This window comes from Capsicum annuum, chromosome 12 (assembly GCF_002878395.1).
Source record: "Capsicum annuum cultivar UCD-10X-F1 chromosome 12, UCD10Xv1.1, whole genome shotgun sequence".
Taxonomy (NCBI): Eukaryota; Viridiplantae; Streptophyta; class Magnoliopsida; order Solanales; family Solanaceae; genus Capsicum; species Capsicum annuum.
The window spans coordinates 104473350-104493501 of NC_061122.1; the positions used below are offsets into that span (position 1 = coordinate 104473350).

The following is a 20152-nucleotide window of genomic DNA, read 5'->3' on the forward strand; positions in this document are numbered from 1 at the left end:
AAAAGAAACTAAAATTAAGAGATATAAACCCTAAAAGAAGTGTTGAGCAGCCCCACAACTAGTCCAAGACGTCCAAAAATAATTAAAAATGTTCACAAAGTTGTATTTATAGCAAAGAACAAGTCCAGGCCGTGTTGGAATCGAATTGGAGTGAAATACCCAGGGGTGGAATAGACCATGCATCGTACGTTGTATTCCTTAGGAATGGAGCATGCGGCGTACGCATATCATACGTACACAATGTTTTGGGTCCCTTCTGAGTCTATTTATATGTCGCACGCGCCTACATATCTTCTCACGCTCCCTTACTCTCCCAATACATTTCAGGTATTCAAATTTGCATCAAGCTGTGTTTTGTGCTTCCGTGATCCATTTCAAACCTTTTTAAGTTGTTTTCACTTGATTTGAAGCTTGTAAATCCTTCATATATCATCATAATCCATTCACCAAGAATCCTATAGCATTAAACACAATAATTTAGATCTCAAAATAACACAACATCCAAGACGGAGAACTAGAAACACGAGCTAAGCATAGGCTTCAAATACTTTGATTTCTAACTTATTATTTTGACTCTTGTGCTGATCCAGTTGACCCTTGAATATTACCAACAAGTTGTTTCACATATTAATACACAATAATAACCTTATGAACTCATTAAACACGTTATAACCCAATATGATAGACTAGGCAAATACCTAACTCAAGCTAGTCACACTAATTTCTCGGTTGACTTCTAAATGATCAATTTGAATCAAAACTTGTGTGAAAACACTATTAAACATTGTAAAGACATACTTGGACACATAAATGTTCATTAAAATCATTCTCAACCCATTAATCATATGAATTATCCTCAAAACAAGGCTAAAAAAATTAGAATAGTAGAGATAGAATGCATAAATACACCCAACATCACTTTCCTTTTCTTGAGTTGAGCAAGCAAAAAAGTATTTAACCTTAATCTCTTTCTTTCCATCTCTTGAAGATACTAGTGAATTTTGATATGTTGAGATCTCTCATCTTAATATCCTCAATTTTTGAAACTGTAACAATACATGAATCTCTTTAAAAAATTTAATTTAATATATCAAAATAACAATAAATTACAATTGAAAAATAAAAATAAAGAAAATAAAATAATTTTTTCTTGGCTGAGGCGTGAATATTTCGCTCTCTTTAAGAAAATTCAAGCTCACTGCGACATAATCTACACCAATCCAGTAGTATCAATTGTTGACTTGTCCCCTTCAGGATACAACAACCCATCACGATGTACAACTCATGCATATATATATATAAATTGAAGAGTCCAAAGTTCCATCATAGAACACCTTTCGTCAATATATAAAACTCTCTTTTCTATAGCGAATGTAGCCGGAGACTTAAAATATTTTCTTTGGATAAACTCTCTCTTTCACTTCACTGACCTCACTATATACTCCAATATTTTTTCACACTTCGCATACTTCTCTTGTATCAATATAAGAAAGAAGACATCCTTTGTATAGGTATAAAATTTCTTCCACAAATAAATGTCAAGAATGTGGATAGTCATTTGTAAATTAGTGGGACAATTAGTAGGAGATAATCACATTGTGATTCCATGAGTTACATCAATAATTGATCATGTTCTTGTCAATTTATTTCCACTAACACAAAAAGATAATATGGTGATTTACGGAAATAATGAAACCACTTTCTCCACGTTATGCCAACTAATTGTAATGCACTTTAATTTTTTATTTTAATTATGCACCAACATTCCCTCATTTATTTTAATACTGAAATAAGAGGTTATAACTAATTTAGTTGAAGGGAGATTATTGTGCATAATGAAGGTGTGCTCTGTGCTGAATCTTCACTTAGTAAAACAATAATTTTTGCTCCAGAGTCAGTAGTGGTCTCAAACTTGAACTATGACTACTTAAGAGAAATAAAGTATCACTGCTCACACACAACAATCAAGGTGTTGACATATGCTTTATTAATCAACACATTACGGGCTTATGTTATCCGAATTTTCATGACGGTTGGACACAACTTTAAGAAAAACTTACTCAATTGACATAAAATTCTATTATAGTTTCCAAGCAAAGCGTTCTAAAGACAGGGGGCCCTAAAAAAGAAAAAAATCAATTTAGGAACTACAACTAAGAATGAATAAGAATAAAAAGAATTACTTTTGAGAATAAGCTCAATTTTCATATGAGCAGCCTACTTACACTCACTTAGGCGAAATCTGTCATGGGTGGAAATTTCAACATCACACTCATACGAGATACAAAATTTCATTAAGAGTTCTTAGACTCAACCTTCACAAATCATTCCAGGAACAAAATGCACTCACATCATAGGAAGGATTAAACAATAGGCTATCCTACATTAAGCCATCATATGATTCATCTTTTCATTGAACCTGATTATAGGAACTCTAATTCCTAGGTTGGGTTTCCTCATATATAACTCGTGATTTTTTAAAGGCTTTATTTATTCTCCTCGATGTGCTTCAGACCCTTTATCTTGTCAAGATCTTGCTTAATTCATCTGCAAGATAATCATACAATTTGATATAATCAATGTTAATGATACCACTTGTCAAATATAATATCATGATATTACTTTTTTCTCGCAGGTCTGAATTTACTTTTATAATAACAACACCAAACTCTACCAATAATATTAATGCTATCATAATAACTCAAAACTAGATAAATTAATTTCTTAAAATAATGTGATTGATCAATTCACTTTTCACTAGTTGATCCTAAAAATAATTAGTCCAACTGCCATAATAGAGTTAGCGAATAATAATTTTTTTAATTTCAACAAATAACATCAAAAGTTTTATTGCATAAAAAACACTTTTAAGTATGCAAGAATAGTCTTTTTTATAATAAAATAAGTCTCAACTTGTGTACCAAGTAAATATATATGGTTTGCTTGTACCTGCTAAGTACTTTTTCTGCGTACATAACATCAAGCCAAGTGAAATTAGCCACCTATCTCATTTTATCAGGCTAGCAAACTCTTTTTTTTTTATTTATCACACCACTTTCACATAATAAATAAAAAGACATTGCAAGACTCATATAAATAATAAAATTGTAGCAACAATCTTTTACCATAATGTGACTTATCAAGAAAAATTTTCAGCATATGTTTTATGATTTTTTTTTTTCATTTCGAGAATGAAATTTATCTCACTCTAATATTTCATGTCAAATGGCTAGTCACATTATTTTCTTTTCTTTGAAAATACTCATTTAGAGCCAAAAACATAATACATCTTTATCTCAATTTATGTAATACAATTAAGTTTAAATAGTCAATCAAATTTTCTAATATATATTTTAAAATATTTTAAGTTGTTAACTATTATAATTTATAATACTTTTTATGTAATTTTCAAATGATATATGTTACTTTCTTTGTTTCATTTTTTACAGCATTAATATAATTTCGAAGTCAATTATAAATATTTTAGATTGTGATTTATCGAATTTTTTCTTCTATACCAATTTACGTGGCTTCATAAAATTTATAAAGTTAATTAATTTATTGATGTCTTTTAAATATTTTAAATTGTTAATTTTGAGAGTTAATCAATTGACATGAAAACCATCCTCTATTTTAGGGGTGGGCATATTTTGGTTTAAACCGAAAAACCCAAAAAACTAAATCGAAATTTAATTTTGGTTTCGATTTTTCGGCTTTTTGGATCGAATTCAGTTTGTAATTTTAAAATTTTGGTTTTTTGGTTCGGTTTTTGGTTTAAAAAAAATCGATTAAACCGAAAAATCAAAATTTTATAAATAAATAAATAAATAATATATATATATATATATTTTATTATATATCTATTTTTTATATATATATATATATATATATATATATATATATATATATATAAATATATAATATTTAGTAATTCACATTCACAATTAACATTTAACAGCAAACTCGCATACGCCGCAGGCTGTTTATGGATTATTTTAGTGAATCAAATATTTTATGGACTATTTTGGTGACTTTGGACTGTTTTATGAACTATTTATGCAAGGTTATATTATATGTAATGATTAATGACGTTATGTATTATTTTAAGCTTATGATTATTTCATTTTGTTTCATCCATGTTGAGCTATTTATAGTTATTTATATTTGAGAATGAAAAACAGGTTTGAAAAAAATATTTTTTCTAACAAAAAAACATCAATTTTAAATGTCCAATTATGAAAAAGAGAGGCTAATTACTTTAATATTTCAAATCGAAATAAAAATCTAAAATAACCGAATCGAATTTGTAAAAACCGAACCAAACCGAATTTATTTCGATTTGATTATGGATGTCATTTTTATCAATCCAAAAATCAATAAACCGAATCGATATTAAAAAATCAGACCGAACCGATCGAACGTCCACCCCTACTCTATTTACCAAAAATGCATAAGATAAGTGAAACCTGGAAAAGTACAATTTTGTGGGTCCCAGAAGTAAGAAATTAATTTTTATTTTAAAAAGTAGGAATATGAAGTGTTATTTGTGATTACATATTGTCATTTGGATATTTTCGTCCAACTTTGAATTAGAGTATTACTTTTGATGGCTACTTACCAGGTCTTTTAGCATTAAATTCAATAAAAATCTATGTTTAATGACTAAACAACCTTTGAGCTTTGTTAAAATGCCAAGAAGTTGTCACGTCGAAATCAACTCTTCTTTATATCTAATAATAGCAACATGGGATTTATTTCAAGACTAAAATATACACTTTAAACACTTTTTATTTTAACTCATTCTCAAAAGTATGAACATCACATTTTTATAATGATATTTTTTCATTTCATTAATCCCTACTATTTTGAGAATTTAATAAAATTAAATATTCATGAAAAATATTATTACTTATTCATGAAAAATATTAAGTAAATAATTTTTATAAAACTTTTCTCCACAACAAGTAGAAATTTATTTTTATCTTTTCTTTGCTTGAGTTGAGCAAATAGAAAAGTAATTTACTTTTATCTCTTCCTTTTATCTCTTAAAGAGTCTAGTGACTTTTGAGATGTTGAGATCTCCCATCTTGATATCCTAATTTTTCAAATTTTAAAAAAACATGAATCTCCTTAAAATTATTTATGTAATATACCACAATTACAATAAAATTACAATTCAAAAATAAAAATGAAGAAAATAAAATAACCTTCTTCTTGGCTGAAACGCGAATATAGCACTTTCTTTAAGGAGATTCAAGCCCACTACGATATAATCTACACCTATCTAGCAATATCAATTCTTGATTTGTCCCCTCCAAAATACAACAGCTCATCAAGATGTACAACTCGAAGAGTCCAAAGCTCCACCATAACAACACCTTTTTTCAATATATAAAACTGTCTTTTGTATAGCGAATATAGCCGAAGATTTAGAATATTTTCTTTATCTCAACTCTCTATTTCACTACTCTTAACTCAGTATATACTATATATTTTTCCATAGTTAACATATTTATCCCGTATCAATACAAGGAAAAAAACATCTTTTATATAGGTGTAAAATTTCTTCCACAAACAAATGTCTAGAATGAGGATAGTCATTTGAAAATTCGTGGGGCAATTAATAGGAGACAATGACATTATGGTTCCATGAGTTACATCAAAATAATTAACCACATTCTTGTTAATTTATATCCATTAACATAAAAAGATAATATGATAAGTTACAAGAATAATAACATTATTTTTTTCACTTTATCCTTACTAATTGTCATGCACTTTAATATTTTTATTTTAATAATAAAATACACCAATAATTAATGACACTCAATATTTTTTTTTATATTTAAACGTATTTGATATCTCCTTTATCAATGGTGGGTATTCCTTACATTTGTTTAACTATTATTGTTTTTTTTCCTTATGGATCAATCATGTCTGATATTTATTCTCTTAGAAGTTGTTCGTTAATGTATCAATTCTCGATACGTATTTTCTTAATATTATCTTCTAATACAGAAGTGTGAACTTCAACATATCTGCTTAAAGAATTTGTCTTTTGTGATATGTTAATTATACCTTATTAATAACTTTTAAAAAGATCCACAATCTTTCATTTAATTACAGACTATTCCCTTAAATAAAAGTCCACCTTATTTTATTTATTTACAAAATTGCCCTCTACTTTTCAAAGATTTAATTTAAATTATTTAAATTTAAGTAATTTAATAATATAATAATTTTATCTTAATTAATTGCAGCTAAATATTTAAAGTAAATCAATTTTATTATTTTAATTGACTTTTAGATTCAAAATTAATTTTTCTTACTTATTTATTTTAGTAAATTTAAATTTTTAAATTATTTTTTTCTCATATGAAAATACTAATATTTAAACTTAACTTTAAATTTTTAAAGTACAAATTAATAAATTTAATTTAATAAAATAAATTCTTAATGAATATTTTCTTAAGACTTGTGTTGGGTCTATATGTATCAAGTGAAAAAGAAATAAAGAAAAATATATAATAAAATTTTATTATTGCGAGAGATAAATATAATGCACTATCCAATAATGTTTAATAATATCATATTTTGTATATGCAAAATATAGCATCTTAAATTTATGTAATTTAATAATGTAATAATTTTATCTTAATTAATTGCAACTAAATATTTATAGTAAATCAATTTTATTATTTTAATTGACTTTTATATTCAAAATTAATTTTTGTTACTTATTTATTTTAGTAAATTTAAATTTCAAAGTTATTTTTTTCTCATATAGAAATACCAATATTTAAATTTAACTTCAAAATTTTTAAAGTACAAAATTAATAAATTTAATAAAATAAATTTCTAATGAATATTTTCTTAAGATTTGTGTTGGGTCAATATGTATCGAGTAAAAAAGAAAATAAAGAAAAATATATAATAAAATTTATTATTGTGAGAGATAAACATAATGCACTATCCAATAATATTTAATAATATCATATTTTGTATATGCAAAATATAACATCCCGTATTTAATTAATATACTATTTCGGTGAGTTATCGATGGTTACTATTGGATAAAATTATAACATAATCAATTGCTCTTAATTGATTATTATGAGTCATCTAGGTATTAAGAAAATAAATAATATTTAATAAAAAAGATAAAATAGACATAAAATGTGAAATTAACTCTTGATGTTTTAAATTAAATTATTGTCCTTCAAATGATGATTTTACTATACCACCCGTTATTATAAGTCATTTATGTATTAGAAAATTAAGAGTAACAAGATGATATGTCGACATAAAAAATTTGATTGACTATCAAAATTATATTAGTGTCATATAAATTGGGACGGGACAGAGGAAGATATAAAGCAACATCTATTATTTGAAATGAAATATAAAGTACTGTAAATAACAATAATTAAGAAAAATATTTAAAAAATTAATTGATTGCCAAAATTTTGTCTATGCCGCATAAATTGGGAAGAAGCGAGTATTCATATCTTATTGAAAAATTATGTAAAAAATATTATAAATCACATAATTAATAATTTTAAAATTTTAAAAATATAAAACATTTGGCTGGCTCTCGAAATTATATCATTGTTACTTAAATTGAAATAGAAGAAAAAATTTATAAATCACAATAATTAAAAACTTAAATTATTTTAATGATTAATTATCTAAATTCTATTTACGTCACATACATTAAAATTAAAAAAATATATATTAGACCCGTGTTAGCATATCTAGTTAATAATAGATTTAGGTTTCTCGTTTAACTGTCTAATTTATTGAATTCTATCTTCTTCCGTACAAGTGTAGTCAATTTTTCTATTTCGTAATTAAGTGAAATCAATCAATTAATGTAATTCTCCCCCCTCAGTGATTATTTTAATGCTCTTTTTGAATCGATTGTATTCTTTATTTCTCCCCTTTAATATAGTAGTAAAAAAGGAATGAGTATTGATACATACAACAAGCTTTAGAGGTAAACAAATATGTCCAGCACAAAGATGATCAAGATTAAAGAAATTATGAAAGCTTCTCTGTTATTTATGATGTCAGAGACACTTTAATTACAAAATGATAGATCAATAATAACTCATATATTATTAGAGAGGAATTTATAGTGACTGTAAATAACAAACGTCTAATACTAATTCTATATGCGGAAAGGTAACCAACTAACAATGAAAATCTACATAATAAAGCAAAGTGTAGCAACAATACAACAAAATATGCATGACCATAGTGAGTTAGAGTTATGCGTCAATACACCTCCGCAAGTTGAAGGTGAGATCAATAATATGTCATGGTTTCATGATACTTTCGATGCTTAAAACCGAAAATTATGCAAATACTTAGGTCCTTTTTGTTAGATGTGATGTGTTTTTATGTTGGTTTTGTAGGAAAATAGGTTTTGGAGCATAGCAAGAGAAAAGAGATGAAGTGTAGCTGAGAGGCTACTTACGGACCCACCTACGGGTAGTAAGTAGTACTTACGCCCCCCATAGGTTGGGTCGTAAGTAACAGTCTGAGGTTCTGAAAGTTGGAGTTGTTTCTGAGACTTACAAAGGCTTACTTACAGGGCATAAGTGGTACCTACGGCCCCCGTAGGTACCCTCGTAAGTAGGTATCTGAAACTTGGATTTTTCTTTGAGACATATGAACACCTAGGGTCCGTAGGTAGTACCTACGGCCTGTAAGTGGGGTCACAGGCAGGTGCCGACTTAGTTTTCCTATTTTGTTATGGTTAGAATTTTAGGTTTTTGATGTATCCTATAAATACCCAATTGATGTTTTGCTATTAGATTATGAACTTTACATGCTTACAACATTATATCGAGTTCTAAGATACAGTTTTGATCTTGACATTCTTGTTCTTGACTTTTACGGTTTGAGATTAATTTGAGCTTTTGGTTTTCATTTTTAATTTATTGTGAGATTATTCATATGCTTTCTATGATGAATTCTATGTGTAGTATTGTAAACATGAGCGGCTAAACCTCTTAACTAGGGTTGCGGAAACCCTGATGGAATAACAAAGTAGGGAAAGTACAAAGTCTTTCTTGATCGGTGTTTATGCATATATTGTGGTTTTCCTCGTATTGATTGCTTTCTTAGAGACTGCAGACGCTAAAAACCTACGTGTATTCGATACTAAATCAAGAGAGAGGTTGAAATTAGGAAAAGAAGATTACAACAGTAATTTGAAGCTACCAACCTTTATCTAATTAACTTGAGACTAAGAGGAGATAGTTAATCTGAGATCCAGGACAAGGATTAGTAATGCGATACTCTGAGACCAAGAGGATATCAATGAAACTCACTAAAAGGTGATGAGATATGGTTGGTGATATATAACTTGTTAGATTCTGCATGCAAGGTACCAAGATAGTTTGACGATCATGATAAATTTGCAGAGTTAGGAAGTAAGGGAGAACACAGTCCTAGTATTCGTTTCATATTGATTTTAACCTAAGTGATCAAAATTTGTTACTACTACTACTGCTCTTACAAAAATCCTCCATTTACGTTTGAGACTTTTTGACTATATTAGCAATTTATTGCTAGAGATTTGTCTTATTCCCTGCGGGTTCGACCCCAACCTTTATTGGGTTTTTTATTTGACAGTGACCGCGTTATACTTTTTAGGAGGTATAATTGGGGTGATATAAAATTTTGGCACGGCTACTGGGGAATACAATTACGGATTAATTAATTGAGTTTGTTGGTTTTTGGTTTTCTATTGTTCTTGGGGTGTATTCCTAGTACTCAGAGTCAAGTCAATCCTTTGATCCTACTTGATCTTGATCTGGAGCGAACCTTATGACAGAATCTTAAGATGGAAAAACATGAGTATGGAGTTCGCCATGATGGGGTTCAAGATGATCCAAATTTGAATCTACCAACTCCGCATGGTGTTCAAGAAATAATCGCACAAAACATTGTGCTGTTAATTGCTGAATATAATATGAGGTTGGCAAATACCCGACATGTATCCTAAGAGAAAAGAGCGAGACAAGAAGAAGACTGCCGATTAGCATTCGAAAAAGATAGATTTAGAAGGGATAGAGCTCAACCACCCCAGCTTATCAGTATTTACCAGTTTTTGATGATCCAGAAGAAGACTTAAGGTATGTTGAACCTATTGAGATAGGAGCTAGCATTCCTCCTGAGTTTCCCTAAGGAGTGAGGTTTGACATTACAAGTTCTATGATTCAGTTACTTAATATGAAGGGTGTGTTTGTTGGTTTGTTAATGGATGAAGCAAACATACACATTATGAATTTTATTGGGATTTGCACTTCGTATAATCTACCTGGGTGAGTCACGAAACTTTGAGACTCAAGTTGTTTCCATTCTCTCTTACGGGTGAAGTAACGTTATAGTTAGGGAAACTATTTCGTAGGTCCATTACCTCTTGGAATAAGTTGCGAACATAATTCTTGGATAGATTCTTCCTACCTTCTAGAATGTCGCAGTTGAAGGATAAGATTTATAATTTTAGGCAATTGCATTTAGAGGCGTTGCATGAGATATGGTTGACATTCAAGAAGAAGTTGATGAATGTGCCCAATAACAGAATTTTTGTAAGGAATTTGCTTGAGAAATTCTATAGAGCCCTGAATGCAAACACCAAAGCTATTATTAATACTATTACTGGTGGGGTTTTTATGAGACTTCGTTGGGAGTTAGCTACGAAAATCTTAGATCGGTTCTCTAAAACCAACCAAGGATGGCATACTCAAGAGGCGGAAAGAGGAGTCAGTACTTATGCTATTGGTGCTTCCATTGAGCAGAGAGCCTCACATGATATAGTAGCTCAAAAGTTAGTATAACCGAGGCCATATATCGAGTTACTGGCCAAGCTGTTTACAACTATGAATGATGAAAAAAATAAAAACAGTGAGCATGCGAGGTAAGTTTGTTAGACATGATGAGTCTGACTATGAGAAGGAGACTAAGTATTTGGATAGAGAGATGTTGGGTTTCTGAGCCAAGGACCAAGGGTCCAATCCAAACACTTGGAACTAGATGCAAGGAAATTAAGAGAAGAACTATTTTGGAGATAGGTATAGGGACATGAGTGGAGAGAGATGGTGAATGAAGGAAAAAGAATGAGTATAAAGAGAAGAGTGGTGCGTATGTTTCACCGAGGATCATGATGCTGATTCAAGGATGGAAGCATTGGTTGCGAAGCTGGTTAATGGTTCAGATAGTCAAGAAAGTTGCCTTAAAGATATTAAGGCAAATATTTTAGGATTGAGCCAGAAAGTAGAATCACATACTACTGCGATTAAGTAGCTTAAGCAACAGTTTGGTCAGATGTCGGCTACTTTAAATTAGCATCACAGGGCACTCTTTCGAGTAACACCATCAGAATATGAAGAATGACAATCGTTGTTTAGCCATCACGACTCAGAGTGGTAAGGCTACTATTAATCCTCCTATGCTGGTAGTTGATAAGGTAAGGGATGATACTATTGATATTGATGATGCGCCCGAAGCTAAAACTGAGAAGTTGGTGAATAATGCTGAGATATTATGAAAATCTATAGGTCTTAAAAGAGGAGTTGAGATTGATATAGGAAAGGGTAAGGATGTCGAACTAATTTTAAAAATCACTCCATGACCTCTCCCATATTTTCCTCAAAGGTTAAAAAAGAAGAAGAAACAAGAGAAATATCAGAAATTCATGTTGATGTTAAAAAAATTCTCTGTAAATATCCCTCTTGTATAAGTATTGGAGCAGATCCCGGTTATGTAAAGTTCATTAAGAAATTAGTGACGAAGAAGAGGACATTGATTTTTGAACTCGTTGATAATATGCATCATTGCAGTGTTATTGGTTCCCGAACTTTGGTTGAGAAGAAAGAAGATCTCGGAGCATTCTCTATTCCTTGCACTATTGGGTCACTGAATTTTGTATGAGCATATGCGACTTGGGAACCAGTAGTAATTAGATGTCGCTAGTTGTGTACAAGCAGTTGGGGTTAGGGTCACCTAAGCTGACGTCGATGAGATTATTGATGACCGACTGCACTATAAAGAAATCGATTGGTGTTTTCTTTAAGGATTTAGTATCGAAGAAGAGGACAGTGATTTTTGAGCTCACTGATAATATGAGCCATTACAGTATTATTGCTTCCTAAACTTTGGTTGAGAAGAAAAAGGATCCCAAAGCTTTCTCTATTTCTTGCACTATTGGGTCACTTAATTTTGTACACGCATTATATGACTTGGGAGCTAGTATTAAACAGATGTCGCTAGTTGTGTAGAAGCAGTTGGGGTTGGGGTCACCTAAGTCGACACCGATGAGATTATTAATAGCCGACCGGGCAATTGAAGTTTTGTGTGATGTTTGGGTGAAAGTAAATTCCTTCGTATTCCTGGCTGATTTTGTAATTCTCGACTATAAGGTGGATTTTGATGTCCCCATTATCTCAGAAAGGTCTTTTCTTGCCACGGGTAGGGCTTTGGTTGATATGGAGATGGGACATATAAAATTCAGGCTCAATAATGAACAAGTTACTTTCAATGTGGGTCATTTGACGCGATAACCAAAAGACATGCGCGTGGTGTCTGTGATACGCACTATAAAGGATGATACGATGAGTGTACCTATTGAGGAGAGACACTACAACATTTTGGACCTAAGGCTAAACTAAATTGGGATAACACTTGTAAAGTGTTGCCTAAAATATTTTCGGGCACGATTTTAAAATATAGCCTTTAAGTTTTAGCTTTAAGCCACAATAATTTGGTCAACTTTTGTAAAGCGTGCTCTTTAATATTATAGGCTACACTTTATAAGTGTTGCCATATTATTATATAATTGGCAACGCCTTTTACAAATATGGTCACACTTTTAGAATGTGGCTATTTTCATTATTTTAAAACAACAATTTACAAGTGTTGCCTTATAAATTTTCCAAAATTTATATCAAAATATTATATTCCCTCCAATATATTTTTTCCTTCAATTTCTAATTACAAAAAAAAAAAATCATAAAACATTAGTCAAAAAATAATAAAATATTTTTTTTTGAGCAAAATAAGTTTTTGAATAAAAACTTTAAACAATCTTTTGAGATTAACATAATTAGTCATAAAAAACGGACTACCATTTCCTCTCTCTCATTCACAATCCCCCAAAATGCAGAAGGCAGAAGCAACACCAGCTGCGGCAGAATTTGTCCAATGCTTCGGTCGCAAGAAGACAGCAATAGCTATCACGCACTGCAAGCGCGACCGTGGTTTGATCAAAATCAACGGTGTTCCAATTGAGCTTGTTCAACCTGAAATCCTCCGTTGCAAAGCCTTTGAACCTATTCTCCTCTTAGGTCATCACCGTTTTGCTGGAGTCGACATGCGTATCCGTGTTAAAGGTGGTGGAAAAACTTCTCAGATCTACGGTATTCGTCAGTCCATTGCAAAATCCCTTGTTGCCTTTTACCAGAAGTTTGTTGATGAGCAGCAGAAGAAGGAGATTAAGGATATTTTGATTAGGTATAATAGGACTTTGCTTGTTGTTGATCCCAGAAGATGTGAGCCTAAGAAGTTTGGTGGTCGTGGTGCTCGTTCTAGGTTCCAGAAATCTTACCGTTGATTTTCAGATGAACTACTTACCCTTTTGGTTGCCGTCTACGGTAATGGAGTTTATATTTTGTTAGTTTCATTTAAAGACCGATTTGGTTGGGAGATTTTGGATTAATTTTGCTGTGTTTGTCCTTTTTTATGCTGAAACTTTTACAGTGATGCTTATGATATTGTTAGTTTTGGATTACCATTAATTATTTTCTGTTTTCAGTTGTTTTTACTTCTTTCAATGGTGGGGCAATTCTTGTTTGCAAGATTTACTTGCAAAAAAAAAGTCATAAAAAATGGGAACGTTTACTTTAGCAGCTAGGGTTGAGATTACGGGCATCAAGACTATGGCCAGCGAGGAAGAGTCATCCCTACCGCCGGCGATGGGCAAAAAAAAGAAGGTTTTGTGCTTATAAACCCCTGCAATTCAATAAAACCCTAGGTGAATTTCGATTGATTTTGTTTGGACGAAAGCCAATCAAGCTGTAAGTTTACCTCAAGTTTCAATATTCAAACCCTCTATCCCCTTTTCATTTTGTTTACATATTGTTTGTTGGAACTGGAAAATTGAGAATTTTATCTTAATTTTCTCCTCTTAGTTATGTCATGTAGTAGTAAAAGGGAATATTAAAGCATTAGATGGGAGAAAATAGTACATCCCTAAATACATCCCTAAATATAACACATATATTGAGCGTAATGACTGTTCTACAGATTGTAGACATCAGTTTCCATAGTTTCTTAGCTGTAGTTGTTCGTTTCTTCATAATTGAATTAAAGGGTTTACTAGTGTTTATCTTAGCACTATTTAGTTGGTGGGATTTATGTTTGTTTGTGTATACAAATGATGGATGCAATGAATTGAATAAATAATGGACCATTGTCTATTTTCTACCCACATTCGGTTATCTTACTGTCTTGTTGGTGTAATTGGTTGTCAAAAGTTCATCGGAAACAGCCTCTCTAGCCTTGCTAAGTATGGTAATTCCCTGTTCATTGGAAACAACCTCTCTGCACGATTCCCGAGATCAGTTCGTTTGGGATGAAACTTCTCACCTTTATTAATATGCTCAGTGCATTTTTCTGTTTTTTTCTTTTTAATTTGATTTAATTTATTGTATTAATCTCTAATTCCATTCCTCTTTTCTGTTGTCCTTCTCAAATTAGGGCATGGATTCATTTTATTTCATGTAACCCCTTAATTTAATCTAAGTTTTCTAAAATTTAGACTTCTTTCAGTAGATATATGGAGTAATTATTTTTGAGATCAATCGTTATAATCGTTCTTTTTCTAAAAGGTATGGTTTTGCATTTTTTTCTTCGAATTTATATCGCTAGACATAATGTCCTGTGGTCTTTTGATAATAATAAATGAGGGCTAGATCTTAGCTTACTAATCCTAACGAGTTAATGTTGTTTTTCTTTGATGCAGCACTGGATTTTATCATGATCCTCAAGCAGGCTGGTATTATAGTTGTAATGATGGCCTTTATTACAAATTTGAAAGTGGTACTTCTGTTCCGATAGAGTCTTCTAAGGTAGATTTTTTTCCCTTTTTTCTGCGTAAAATTTACAATATTTAAATGTTTGCCTAGTTGATTTTCGGTTTGATTTATGTTAAGCTAGTTTGCTATTGTACCTCAAAATAGTTATGGTGAAATGAATAGTTGTCAGAGCATTGCACCTACGGAGTGTAGAAAAGATGAGGTAGACGCAGACATCAATATGTTAGGTGAAAATGTGAGTCAAGCAGTGGAACTACTTTCTACTGAGTTCTCTGAAGGTAAATAAGTTTACTTGCCTGTCTATTATTATAGAAGATATTATGTGTTCGGGCAAAAGCTATTGGATTCTACTGAACCCGTAACTATTTCTAAAATATATAGATGTGGAGCCATTACTAGGGACCATTCTTCTGTTTCCTATATTCTGGTTGGTGAAATATTTTTCATGTCCATTTGGATTTGAATGAATCATAGCAGTTTCTTGTGAGTCATAGCTAGGTGAATCATTACTGAATCAGTTTTTCTTATTGTTTGATGATCTATTTGGCTTGAGAGAAGTGTTGGATCATGGATGTAAGATATTTCTTCATGCAATTTCTTCACTTATGAATTATGATGTCCGTAATTTTTTTTATTTACTGTCTCACTGTTGATCCCTCTGGCTATCAGTCCTTTGTCATTGTCAGTAATATTCTCACCCCAAGTATAATGGTTGTCCTTCGAATTGCTTCATCCTTTCATTAGAGAACTATTTAGGTGTTATAAGGATTATTTCTTATTATTCAGAAGTCATTTGCACTTGGCGATCGCTTACATTCTCTTTCTATTTCACTCTAAGAAGATCACTTGGAGGATACCAGTTGCAAGCTTCCAGAAAACCCACCACCGCCTTCAGAGTGGTAAAACACTGTTTAGTTAATTAGCTAGTATTTTTGTTCTTGTAGTTGTTTTTCTTTCCCAACTGGTGTAATACACCTACTTTCAGGCTCGAAGATACTCTCATTGAACTTTATCTGACTAATTATACCACTCAAGTTGCCAAATCAGACATAACAGTGGCTCCAGAAATAAATGACACAGATCACGCACATTCGTCAACTGTTGGTTGGTTCTAGGTTTCTGATTTTCTCAAAATATGAATAGAACTACAGAATTGCTTGTCATTCTACCTCTACGGTGCAGGGATTGACAGCACATACGAACTCGAGGAAGGTGAATGGATACCAGACGATTGGGAAGATTCTGCTGATCCAGTTGCAGATGTCATGGATGAAGGTTAGTATTGATTATGGTACTTGACAAAGTTCCATACAGAAGGATCCAAGTATACTCCTCTACCCCAGTCGTGTGAGTTTAAATAGAAGGATTACTGCCTGTTTGTTTTCAGGTTGAGTTGATACAGTATATCCTGAAATAAATGAACTATTTTGAATGAACCGCTAATGTATATGTTAGTTCAAATGCATAACTGAAGCAAAGTATGAATAGTATTGAGCTTAATGGGTTGTTGTAGGTACATGGTGCTAATATTGCACTACCATTGCATTTCACATACACCACTAATTGATACATCAAAACTCACTCGTTTAATTAAAATAGATCAGTATTGAGAATATTTCAGCATTATACCTATCGGTTGAACTTAGTCTAAAGATAACTATGTTTTCAGGACCCTTAGGACATTGTTTAAAGTGGATCCAGCTAATTACATGATATACGATATCTATATGTGGAAATGATGCATTTCGAGAGCTCTCATCCCTAGGAAAAAGTGGAAGCTTTTTTTACTTGACCAATGATGACAAGTACATTATAAAGACCTTAAGGAACGCAGAAGTAAAAGTAAGTTAAGTTGCTGCTTGTCGATTGTTAGAGTGAAACCTTTGCAGTCTGAATCTTTTTCTCCTTTCAACTTTAAACTGAACGCCTTTATAACTAATCTAGAACCAGTCATTAATGTCATTTAAGTAAATTGCATAATGGGGCTTCATTCACACAACTGCAGGTTCTTTTAGGAATGCTTCCAGCTTATTACAATCATGTTCGGGCATTTGAGAACACTCTAGTTATCAAATTTTTTGGCCTTCATTATGTGAAGATAACTGGACCTACTCAGAAGAAGGTATATGATGCAACTAGAATAATATCTTGTGGTACGGTATTTGACAAGTTCATGCTTTTGTTGCATCGAGTTTGTCTGTCCTTTTCTTTTAATCGAGTTTGTCCTTGATAATAACTGATGAGCAGGTTCGCTTTGTCATAATGGGGAACTTATTTTGTACTGAGTATGCCATTCACAGGTGTTTTGACTTGAAAGGTTCTTCCCGTGTTCATCTCACTGAGAAAGCTGAATCCCAAATAGACTCTACTACTACCCTCAAGGACATGGATCTCAATTTTTATATTCAGACTGCAGAAAGTTTGGTTCCAAGAGTTCTGCAGGTAGTTTTTTTTTCGCTATCTGTCATTTAAAAGCTTGATTTTTTTGCTACCTGCCGTAGTTCTTCCAAGAAGAAAGGGGTATATGCCGAGGAAACCAAAAAATTTATGCCACTAGCAGATGTTTTCTTGTTAGATTTTATGCCTGATTTGGTTATTATAAATAATAGGTGGCTTATTTATTTCAAGTGTTAATATTGGATACACTAACTGTGGCTTGGAATCAACAAAGTACTCTTATCTCTTTGGTCTGTCAATACTAAGTACTTTTTAGCATAAGAGGTTTGAAAAGAGGATAACTAGACTGAGAAAGTTTCTTCTATTACTTTTTATAAGAGGAGTCAGTAGAGCTTTATGCTTGATGTTCCAACATTAAAAAGCTCACCATAGTCATAGACATGTAGCCTAAGCCAGTGTCAAACTGTACTCCAAAGTTTACCTTCAGTTTCTCCTTTCATAAAGTATGCTGAACTTTCTATTGCACAGGCAAGTGGACCGCGACTGTGATTTCCATGAACAGGAGAGAATCATGGACTACAATATTTTGGTTGGAGTGTACTTCTGAGAAGTTTCAGGTTCCAGAGAACCAGCATGCCTAATTCAGGAGTTCTGACTCCTACTGGTATACATGTATTTCCACACTCGTTTCTTCTTGGAACTCTGCACGAAGAAGGATTTTCGTTTCTTCCTTTGTTTTAGCTAATGCAGACCGGAGTAGTGTTGTATCAACACCTCAACTTTCCAGGGCTGACATGGATTTTCTTTTTGATCCTTCAGGGTAAACTTACACTCATGCGGATATCATTTGACATTGGTTTATTTTTTTTTGCTTTTGTTTAAGTTTTCAACTTGAATGGATTTTCAATAGACAACCTATTTTCTCCCTCGAGTGTTGGCAGGTGGGCTTCCATTAGATTCGGTATCAACATGGCAGCAAAGGCTGAATTAACCATGAGAAGTAATTTCGAGAAACAACTAGTGGGAGAACTACATGAAAGCTCAAATTCTTGCTCCTGGAACGAGGGGTTCTGGCGGTGTGATTCATCAAGACAAGCAGCCATGGCAAAAGAAGGGCATTAAACTTCCTTTTTCCTTTTATTTTCTATATAGTTACAGGTATATAATCCATCACTCAGGAAAGGCATAGATTAGTTTTATTAGCAAATGTCCAACTATGTAATTTTTAAGCCTGCCTGCCCCAATTGTACATAAAAATAGAAGGGTGAAGCTGAGGTGTGGTGGATTTTGCCACACAATTTTTTGATCCAGAGTGACGAGTCTCTGGTAATCTACTTATGGAATTAACATGTATAGAACGTCATATTAAAAGACCAGGTTTCTGTATAATGTGGCTTGAACTATCAAATTTTAGGCAATATTGCTACACTTCAAAAGTGTGGCTTTGTTATTAAATTATGGCATGTATTTAAAACATTCTTACACTTTACAAGTGTCCTTATAGAGGACGTATAAAAGGCTACGATTTTGAAGTGTGGCTAATAATAAAGAAAAAGGCCACATTTTTTAAGTGTGGCTAGTAATAAAGACCACATTTTTTAAGTATTGTTATAGAGGTGTTATAAAAGGCTACGGTTGTGAAGCGTTCCCAATAGCAAAACAAAGGAAACACTAGTAAGCGTGTCCAATATCAAATAAAAGTGTTTCCAATGGCAAGTTGCCAAGCGTGGCCTTTATACCTTAATGGCCACACTTTTTAAGTGTAGCTGATATGGCAACACATGACAAGCGTGGCCTTTGATCAAAGGTTACGTCTGTTTAGGCCACCCCCTAAAAAGTGTTTTCTGAAGGTCAAAAGTTTAGCCTTTGATCAAAGGTCACACTTTCTACTATTTTAGGTCACACTTTAAAAGAGTGGCAATAGGACTAAAATGTTGTAGTGAGACTTGGTGTAGAGGCATTAGTAACAGTGATCATGAACTTTGATAGTGACATTATCGATGAGTATGATGAGATAGTGAGTGCTTTTATTAGCAGAGGTTCTTATTCTTATGCGCTAAAGTAGTTTGATCTTGAATTGAAGAATAGACCGAAGCCACCAATCTTGGAATTAAAGCCGCTCCCTTCTCACTTACGTTAGCATTCTTGGGGAGAACAATACCTTGCTGGTTATTATTGTGGCAATTTTTTGGATATACAAGTTGAGGCCTTGATCTCAGTATTGTAGAGGTTTAAATGTGTTGTTGGTTGTACTATTGCAAATATTATCGGTATTTCACCCTGAATTTGCACTCACAAGATTTGGATAGAACTAGAGTGTGTGCTTAGAATTGAACATCAACGTTTTTTGAATCCACTTATGCAAAAGGTGGTGAAGAAGGAGACCATCAAGTGTTTAGATGCAGGTGTAGTTTATCCTATTACCGAAAGCAAATTGATGAGCCCAGTTTAGTGCGTGTCGAAGAAGGGTGAGATTACTGGGTCCTTAATGGGAAGAATACATTATTTCCCATGACACCAGTTATGGGATGGAGAGTTTATATGAACTTTTAGAAGATGAATACTTGGATGCAGAACGATCACTTTATTATGCCATTCATGGATCAGCTTTTAGACTGTCTTGTAGGACAGAGGATGGTATTATTTTCTTG

The 20152-nt window shown here is 32.2% G+C and overlaps 1 protein-coding gene across 33 annotated transcripts; it reads left to right on the forward strand.

Moving 5' to 3' along the window:
• The first annotated feature begins 13099 nt into the window (after positions 1-13099).
• On the forward strand, positions 13100-18887 carry LOC107850827 (40S ribosomal protein S16-like). 33 transcript variants are annotated; one of them, XM_047400343.1, is made up of 11 exons: positions 13100-14000; positions 15032-15137; positions 15249-15382; positions 15946-16003; positions 16090-16208; positions 16287-16379; positions 17110-17226; positions 17405-17546; positions 18030-18165; positions 18243-18321; positions 18443-18887. In XM_047400343.1, exon 1 carries the CDS (start codon positions 13169-13171, stop codon positions 13619-13621), a length of 453 nt encoding a protein of 150 aa, XP_047256299.1. In that variant the 5' UTR covers positions 13100-13168; the 3' UTR covers positions 13622-14000; positions 15032-15137; positions 15249-15382; positions 15946-16003; positions 16090-16208; positions 16287-16379; positions 17110-17226; positions 17405-17546; positions 18030-18165; positions 18243-18321; positions 18443-18887. The 33 variants fall into 33 exon arrangements, 30 of the variants coding, with proteins under 30 accessions (XP_047256299.1, XP_047256300.1, XP_047256305.1 ...); XM_047400341.1 differs by having other exon boundaries at positions 13101-13661; positions 13918-14000; positions 15032-15382; XM_047400344.1 differs by having other exon boundaries at positions 13100-15137; positions 15267-15382.
• Positions 18888-20152: the final 1265 nt, after the last annotated feature.